At 33.2% G+C, this 9,941-nt stretch overlaps 1 protein-coding gene across 1 annotated transcript; it reads left to right on the top strand.

Moving 5' to 3' along the window:
- Window positions 1–4,816: 4,816 nt before the first annotated feature.
- Window positions 4,817–8,297, top strand: LOC106646749 (neuroglian). The gene is made up of 5 exons (XM_014362869.2): window positions 4,817–4,874; window positions 5,617–5,746; window positions 6,107–7,516; window positions 7,597–8,048; window positions 8,139–8,297. The coding sequence occupies exons 1-5, from the start codon at window positions 4,817–4,819 to the stop codon at window positions 8,267–8,269; spliced, it is 2,181 nt and encodes a 726-aa protein (XP_014218355.2). The 3' UTR covers window positions 8,270–8,297.
- Window positions 8,298–9,941: the final 1,644 nt, after the last annotated feature.

The following is a 9,941-nucleotide window of genomic DNA, read 5'->3' as shown; positions in this document are numbered from 1 at the left end:
ATTGCAAAATATAAGGATAATAAAAAAAAGAGTTCATCGAATGTTATAAATGTAAACGATCGTACTTTCAAACTTTGTCTCTTACAAGGTGTGATAGTACTCTAAAAGAAAATATAAATTATAAAAGAATTAATTATTGATATTATACTGAAAAAAAAAAAAAAATTATTGTAAATGCACTGTAGTAGTTAATCGCGAACACAGAGCTTCTAAACGTTGCTATTTGTACGTGAAACGCGCTTTAGCTGGATAAAGGAGACGAGTACAATTCCTTCATTTGAATTTTTTTTATCTTTTATTATTTTTAGAAAATATATTTAAATGAACTTACTTCCGAAATTTTTTATTTTTAATGACAGTGAATATATAAATATATAGTGCTATTATTTAATATATCAAAAAAAGCATCAAATATGTATAGAGAAATTCATATTATATTATATAAATTTTCACGTGGGTATCTTTGGAGACATCCACAAAAAAAAAGTCATAAATGAAGCAGCTATGCATAAATGTAATTTATAAAAATTAATTTACCTAGCAATAGCCGCTATTACTCAAGTATTACGTTTCTCTCAAGAAATGGTATCGCTCTTTGTTAATTAAAAACAAACTATACCTTTGTTCGATATGTAAGAAAAATTTCTGCCCACTTATTATTAATGTATTAGTGAAAAATTTATTATTTACATAGTTTTACAAACTAACTGAGGTCATTAAAAAATTTTATCGTCAAATTTTTTTTTATAAAATTTTTTTGGTATTAGCATATTTTATGTAGCAGTTTTACTGATGCATTTAAATGCCACATTTGAAAAAAAAAATTTTTTTTTAATGGTATAGGTCTTGTCATGTATGAGCGCCGTTGAATCTCTGTTAGAAGTAGTGCGTAAACTACACGCAATTTACTTTCCTTCGTATATAAACTTCCAGTATTCTCTTACGAGTGATCTGCAATTAATTTTGATAACTTTTACAAACAAAGTTTTTAATTTCATACCTCCAATGTTTAAAAATTTTTCGTGGTTACTTTTAAGTTTTAATATGCAGCTCTTGATTTATTATTGCGTGGAATGTCTTTTGCATTTTACAGTACAAATTAAAAATGAACAAAAAATGAGAAAATTATGACAGTAGTAGAAAATAGTATACAGATGGTGAAAAAAAATATTAGTAAAAACGATATCAATTATATCTTGTGGTCAAAGAATTATCAAAGAAAAGAAAATGTAAAGAAAGTATATGTAAAAAAAAAAAAAAAAAAAAAAGCAAAAAGGATCGAGAAAAAAGCCATTGACTTAACGCACGCTTGCGAACGAGATAACTATAAAGATAAAATCATCTTCATGTTAAATTGAGAGACTGCCGAGGACTATCGTCGAAAGGTTAAGCAAAAGAATATTAAAACTAATTTTTTAAATTATTATTGGTACAATTGTATACGGAGAAAATCGAAAAAAGTTTTATTTTTAATTAAAAAAACATTGACGTGTATGCTTAGTTCCTATAAGTATGCTATTTAATTAATTGGTAAATTTACTTGATATTTTAGTTGGTCAACGTGGTCAATTATAATAAATGAAAGTAATACACGAAGAAAAAGAAAAAAAAATTATTTACAGAATTTCAAAAACGCATATCACTGAACAAGTAGACGATCCTTCCTTTGCAATCTCTCGATTAGTAATATTATTCGTACGTATAATTTCTCGACGTAAATGTTGAACGTACTCATCGCGTTTTTCTCTTGTACATTATTATTGTTAGTATTTAAGAACTCGATACGTTGTTTCGCTCCGATCGTCGACTGGTTGCTCAACTTTTGCATTTGCTGACGTTGACGAGTTAAACGTGAAAAGCAGAGCAACCCATACTGGTGACAAGCACATAATCAAGTCGATAAACTTTTTACACCGAAATAGAAGGGGATATTAAAAGAAAAATAACAATAAAATATGTAGTACTAATGAGGAGGCTGATTCACCTTTTCATATCTTAAAAAACTGCCGCTTTTTTGTATGAGTATAAGTAATGATTGTATTGCGTACGTATGTGCACATTTATACAGACACGCTAAATTGCATACATTCGAAAAACATCATTAAAAAAAAGAGAAGACATGTGATTCATCATGTGTGTAGTTGTTTTTACGTAACTTCATCAGAGCCCTCTAAAGCGTTGTAAGAATATTTTATTGTAATTATATTAAGTTTTTATCTTTACAAAAATTTGTAAATTTCATTCCTTATTTACCATACATCCTTATTTCTTATCTTTGAAAAAATCGGATAAAAGTTTCCGAAGCTCTATAGAAAATTATGCTTTCATAACATAAAAATTTGAACTTTAAGTTTGAAATTCCGTTAAGATTCAAAACTTTTATTAGATTTTTTCATCAGGCACGGTGTTTCAATCGTATCGCACATTCCTATGGTTAAATGAGAGTAATGAACTTTTAAAAAACACATTATGTAATTTCTAATTTATCTGACGTTATTAAAAGAAAGATAGTAATTTTTGTAAATTTTTTAAAACTCTTTATTAATAGTCCGTATTTGCCTAAACTTACGATAATTGAAATATATAAACTATAAATTAATCTTAATAATTCCAAATAAAAAGTTAAGAAAACCCTTATCCATACCAAGTAATTCATTTCCGGATGAGCATTTAAAACATAAAAAGAAAAGAAGAGACACCAGCTCGAATTCCCGTCCTTTTTTGTTCAGTCGGTCGAGCAGTATTTTGAAATCGAAAAAGGTAAGGTCTGGCTTAAATACGAAAAACCAATAGCTTCGATGGGAAAGAGGTTTCATGCTGAGTAAAACGAGCGACTTTCAGATCGAGACTACTCTTGGAAAAAAAAAGATGCCCAAATTAGTATAGGGGCAGTTGAAGTATCCCCTGCGGCTATTTCTCTCTCTCTCTCTTTCTCTTTTTTAGTTACAAAAAAAAAAATCATAAAATATAATATGTCAAGTTTGAAGAGCGAAACAGCTATACTTTCCACATGAGGAACCTAAGATACAAAGTAGTGTTGTACAAAGAAGATAAAGTGGGTCAGTTTGGCGGTTTGCTAATATCTCGATACCAGAAACAGCTTCAAATAACTTCAAGCCACTTCGACTAGCTGTCACTGATCGAGATCGCACTAATCCAACCGTAGACGGCATAATTGCCTGTCAGCCAAAACATGTCAGTTTTCAAGTTGTTAGGCACAACTGCTCAACAGGACTGCCTTACGTTTTCACAAAAGCAAAATATGCGTGTGTGTGTGTGCACATTTTTATCTTTTCACCAGTACTTACTTAATTCCCATAAATCATGTCTGTTCTGTTCATCATAAGAAACTATATAATAATTTCTCGTATCGCCCTCCATGATATCAATACCTTATTATATTTGAAATTTTGGGGCAAGAATATTTTTGCCAAAGAAATTCTTGTCCCAAAAGATCAAATACAATAAGATTGATAAGAAACTGTAATTAAAAAATGTAAATTTATTATAAGCATAGCCTGATAATATGCATTTTATCATATAGTGTAGACAATCAATTGGCTCAAAATTTTTTTTTTTTTTTTTTTTTTTATAATATTTTTCTACCCATACACCGCTAAGGTAGTTTTTTCGGGCACCCTCTCCCACCTTTGTGCGGAGGGTGTTGATATTAACCCTAAATAATAATCCCTTGCACCCTACATCTTCTATTATCCGGCTAATCAACTCATGAAAATCCAACTTTTCTAACTGATCTACACCCTTGTTTACCACGAACTACACCACCACCCCAAACTAGTCTCGCACCTTATCTGTTGACCCGATCGAGATTCGACCAACTGAGTTCCGATTCTCCTTTATAATTTAAGTTCAAGCACAACCTAATACATTTTTTATATTTTTAGAACACGACGCATTCGTTCCACTTGCTACTATCTTTCCAATTCGTTTTTAAGTATATCAATAAGCGCTGTAGCACCTTTCAAGAAATAAGAAACTGTTACTTTATCCGAAGTCGTGCTCATTGAAAGCATAAAAATCTAAGTGGTGCAATTAAGATAAAAGCTATGATTAAATTCTTCTTTTTTTTTCCAACCACGAAATACAGTATACAAGTCGGGGATAGTGAATTATTGTTTCAATGGAAATATTAGAACGCCTGAAAAATTACTAAATTCAATGATACAAAATACAAACTATTTTGATTTCCATTACTTCCGTACGTGAGGAAGTAACTAGAATGAATAGCTTTACAAAGGCCTAATTAAGTGAACCCTTCTAACATATCCGTAAGGTATTTAAGGTATTACTTATACTTCAACCCATACACGGATGGATAAACCATTTACAATTATACAAATAAATAAATATTATAAAAATCTTCTAGTATGATCTTCTATTGAGATGTGTTTAAACGGTACCTACAGGTAAAGGCAAAGTACAAATTTGTTTCTCATGGCAGCTGTAATTTTTATAAAAATAAACCTATTAACAGCTATCAGAATACAAAGAATCTTAGAAATTTAAAATTTATCTTATCGTTAATTTCAGCCTATTAACGCGTGTTCTCCCACTCTCCATTAATTTTTTTTTTTTCTTTCAGCGTTGCTACATTTTTTATGCATTTTTTTTTTGATGACTTAGTAGTCAGTTTTTAATAGTTGAGGTGCTAAGATCGCGTATTATCTCTTGTTTTATTCTTTAACAAGCTCAAGTTGATACGATCGTCTTAAACAAACAGTTTCACTAGACCCCACCCAGCCCAATAAAGCAGTTTTTCTGCACCATCGTCAGCCGAACTTGTCAGCGTATGAAGATGAGATTCACGGCGTACATCATCACCGTAATTTTTATACATACAGCAGCCTCAGAATGTGAGTATTGTGATACCTATAGGATACACTCAAAGAGTCACTCTATAAAAATCGATCGATAAAGTTGATACTAGCAACGATAATTAATACATTACCCGGATTTGAAAGACAAAATCGCAGTTGTTTTATTTGTAAAATATACCTGCATCAAAAATATTTCATTACATGTAATACGTAGTTCTGTGAACTGATTTAGAGAAAAATATTTTTGCACGCAGTGGAGTTATTTTGTAGTGTATTTATCAGCAACAGCCCTTGGTTTCGTCTACTTATGTATAAGTTATTTTTACCTAAGTGCTTTTGACTTAAGTAATGTCGTTAAAACCCAGTAGACTTAAGTTTAAAAAACATTTTTAATTTTTGTTTTCGTCGAACATACAGGAAATAATTGCATAACTTTATGTAAACTATTCAATGTTTCATGATGTTGCAATATAAATCATCATTATTAATAAATTTCAGGACTTTTAATTTTACAAGCTTTGTGTTTACGTCAATGAAATTGCCAATTAAGGTTTTTTAAGGTTAAGATAAAAAAACTTAAACACTTTGTGTACTTGATCAATTAAAATAAACACCCTAAATGTATAATGTGTCATGGAGAGAGGGAAGGAAGCACTCAAACATAATCTTGAATTAATACAGAATTGTGCTTGTGGTTACTATTAGGATATACAAGTATAATAGTAAGATAAAATATAACGTAAAATATCTGATTGATCAGTTTTAACTTTGTTTAAAGATAAATTACCACCTAAGATAATAGCCCAGCCTCCAGCAGACGTAATTGGATTTTACACGAAGCAAGACAAACAAAGCGCAGATTTTACACTTCAGATCGTATGTGAAGCCGAGGGAGAGCCAAGGCCAGAGTGAGTATTTTGAGGGTTTATTGCATATTTATTTTTTGACCTCTTCTCATTGTTTAAAAAAGTTTATGAATGCTCTTCAAATCTACAGTTGAAATTAACTCGCTGCTGAATCAGTAAAAATTTAGGTGCTGTTTGTACTAGCATTATCACTGATCAATCACCAACAACACGCCCCCTAACGAGTTATCACGTTAACATTATGAAAAAAAATCATAGTTCCTTATTTTTCGGATCCCTTTGAGTTCCCATAACTTTGATCAGAGCTTTACATAAAAAAAAATATATCAAGAAGAATGGCACATGTTTGTCAATAAAATTTTTTCCCGATGATTTGTCAATTCTTTTCCTTAAAATTTGCAGATTTAAATGGATCAAAAATGGTGAAGAGTTCAATTGGTGGGCGTATAACGGTCGCATCTCGCAACTGCCGGACCAAGGTACCCTGGAATTTTCAAAGCCTCAAGATGAAGACGTCGGCGAGTATCAATGTTCCGCAATCAACAAATGGGGTAATGCAACCTCGAAAGCAGTTATGCTACGAAAGATAAATGATCCAAAGCCATTAAGTATCCATCAAGACGTTTCCGATGTAACTGTGGATGTGGTCGAGGGTAGCCGTTTGAACCTCAGTTGTCACTCGCCATACGTTTTCTGGTTTACAGCGGATCATTTGAACAATCTAGACTCCATCAATAAGTCGCGCATAACGTACGACCCCAAGGGTAACCTATGGTTCAATAGCATCATGAAAAGTGATGCTATTGATGCTTACAACAATACCGTGAGATACATATGCGTGTGGAAGACGGACAATGATAAGACATTCAAGATTTACAAGTATTTCACTTTGAATGTCACCATAGATGCATCAAGTGCCAGTTTAAATGAAACCGAGCCGGTCAAGCAGTACGTCAGTCCTAAGAATATGGTGGCACAACGTGGTAAGACAACCGAGCTATTTTGCATTTTCGGTGGTACGCCGTTACCCTCGATCACATGGTACAAGGATGGAAGCAAGTTGCAATTGAACCGGTCAATAATCGCGATGAACTATGGCAAGTCACTGTTCATCAAACAAGTGGATTTCGAGGACAAAGGCACTTACACCTGCAAAGTATCGAACGGCGTAGGTTTGAATCAGTCCCACTCCGTAGAGCTAGAGGTTGAATCCAAGCCCTACTTTACAGAAGAACTCTATTCATTAATCGATATTATTGAAGGGGAAAAAATTGAACTCAAATGCGTGGCAAGAGGACAGCCTGAGCCTAAAATCACGTGGAAGTACATGAAAGAAGACATATCTAAAGCACCCCATAATCGGAGGATAAAAGTAACACCCAACTCCATCATAATTGACAATTCGCAACTCAAAGACGGTGGTCACTATTGTTGTAACGCCTCCAATTCTCTTGGCTACGTTAACAATGATTTTAACGTTAACGTTCTGGACCGTAAGCCAGAACTGCAGAATAATGTGACAACCGTCGATGGAACAACGATAAAACTCCCCTGCTACAATGTTCCTAGTCTTAAAATTAAGTGGTTCAAAAATGACGAGGAACTTAGTAGTGAAAGGTATAGAATTTTAAAAACTGGTGATTTGGAAATCCAAGATGTTTTATTCTCCGACGCGGGTCGATATCAATGTCAGCCGTACTATGATTTAGGCAAAATAAATGCAAAGATATTTTTGATTGTCAAACAGCACACGATAATTAAAAATGAACCAGAAGATGTCACAGTCAAAGAGAACGAAACAGCGATGTTTAGGTTGGTACATCTGTTTTTTTTTTTCCTTTAATATATTTTGTTTTCTGAAACTAATTTATTTTATTTGTTTCAATAAACAGATGCGACGCCGAGACAGACTCAACCTTAAATTTGACGATTGTTTGGCAGAGCAACGATAAACTCATAAATTTTGAGATTGACTCGCGCTTTGTGCAAGCACTCGATAATTCACTAATTATCAATAACACGACGGAATCTGACTCTGGTAACTACACCTGCATAGCTCGCACTAGTTTGGATGAAATCCACGCTCGGGCGACTCTTAATGTGCAGAAAAACGAAAAGTACCTCGGAGTAGAGTCTATTGCACCAGCACGATCATTCTCTAGAGCACAAGAAATAGACAAACTTCCAAGGGAACAACCAATAGCCTATGAAACCACTCTATTGATGGAAAAGTTTGAATCAAATAGCAAAGTTGATGTGATAACGACTCCTAGATCCAAAGCAACTTTTGAGGAAAGCACTACTCCCAAAACACTAGAGGGAAAAATCGATAGTTGGCAAATTGGTAAATATAAATTCGTATGCCTGAACAAAAAAAAAAAAAAAGAAAAACGTCCTTTTCAAAGGATCACTGATAAACTAAGAAAATTTATAGGTGCTGTAGTGGCCTTGCTCATCCTTTTGCTTATTATTATCAATGTGAGCAAAATTAGTCATGACCACCATGTTGGCAAATACAAAGTTGGCAAAAAGAAACCAGTTGTGGATCGCGACAACAATCGGTGAAGCAACATTAAGCTGCCTCCAAACTTCAAACTCAATTGTATTTCTGTAATTATACCATCAATTTAACTTATTTCAATTTCAATTTCTTTCAAGGTTACGAATTAAAGCTGTTAATTTTTATAAAATAAAATAAAATAGACAAAATTTTCGTGGTATTTTTTACGTACGTCGATAATTATTCAAGTAACCAAATTAATACGCTTATTACTACACACCCAACTTAAAAAGGATAAGGGGCAATTTATATGAAAAAAAAAAAAAAAAAAAAAAGTAGTAAATGCTTAGATTTTTCACTTGTAGTGATTCCCCAAAAGTATGCATCGCTTATTTTTCGTGGCTCAATTAATCTTATCGAGTAAATCAATTTAAAAAAAATTTTTGTACATTATTGTCCAATACCTTTCGAAACCTTAAAAAAAATATAAAAATCGTTTAGTAAATCATTTCTCGAGTTTTGACATATTTATTACTATTTAAATCTTCATTCGTTCAAGTTTGTAGTCATCTAAGAAATGTGGTGAAAAAATACTGCTCAAATTATAGTTTAATTTTCTCATTTTGTTATTAAAATTACTACAGGACAAATACTGATTAAATGAAACAAGAGTTTTTTGTAGTTTGAATATAATGAGAACTATACGGCTAAGTTGAGTAATAAACTTTTTTTTTTTTTTTTCAACACATGAAATGATCTTTCTGTGCATTATTCAATATCAACAAAATTCACTTGGATTTGCTACTGAAAACTCGTGATCTCGGTCAAACGGAGACGAAGGGTACGCGTAACGCACCCAAGAGGAAAAAGCAAAAGCAAAAGAAGATGTGCAAAAAAAAGAGAGAGAGAGAGAAAATCATAAGAACCGACAGCTAACACGCGAAAGAACAAGGGATGAGATGGACCCACATGGCATATCTCCACGTGTTAACCGTCGTCATTTTGCGTAATAATATAGCTACGGGCGCAGTCGAGGGAGAAAGCTAAGGAGTGCATAAACACACGAGACACCAGCACCAGCGGCAGCGACGAATATGAGGAAAAAAAAAAAAAAGAGAGAGAGACAGAGAAGGAGAGAGAGGAGAATCTGGGGCTGTCGGCCCGCTCTCGTTTGTATCCGCGTCCAATTAGCTTTGCAACGGCCTGGCAAAAAAAGCGTTCGATCGAGAATAACTGGCATCAGTCGACTCTCCGCGCATCTCTTTTGCTCCTGTTTCCTTATCTTCTCTCGTCGTCTTCTCCCTCGACTCTCGCGTGACCGCGTGTGCGTCTACACATATATACATATAATAATCCTCTCGATAGATATTGCTTACGCGTATACGATCGTCTTCTTTCTCTGCTACTCGTAATAAAAATAACAATTTTAAAAATCTTCCCTTGGTGAACGCGAAAATTATTACAGACAATGGATTCATAAGTTTTTCCTGGATCATCTGTCGTATCCTGTTTCTCAACTTGAGTGTACTTTTGTTTAACTCTGGATGGTACTCTAGTTATGGGAAAAAACAGTATACTCACTCTCGAAACTGGTACACATCTAACCCTCGAGCCCTAGGCTTCATTTGTTGGAGATAACGCACCAGTACGCCGAAAAAAATTTTTTTTTTCTCATAATCAAGAAAACAAAATTTATTAGATTAATTCCAAGTAAATGATATCTTTTAACGAGATTCA

The sequence above is a fragment of the Copidosoma floridanum genome, unplaced genomic scaffold (genome assembly GCF_036245765.1).
Source record: "Copidosoma floridanum isolate Cflo_tuat_1 unplaced genomic scaffold, Cflo_Japanese_pri ptg000013l, whole genome shotgun sequence".
Lineage (NCBI taxonomy): Eukaryota > Metazoa > Arthropoda > Insecta > Hymenoptera > Encyrtidae > Copidosoma > Copidosoma floridanum.
The sequence above is the reverse complement of the archived record's forward strand: the minus strand, read 5'-3'. Positions and strand labels throughout refer to the sequence as shown.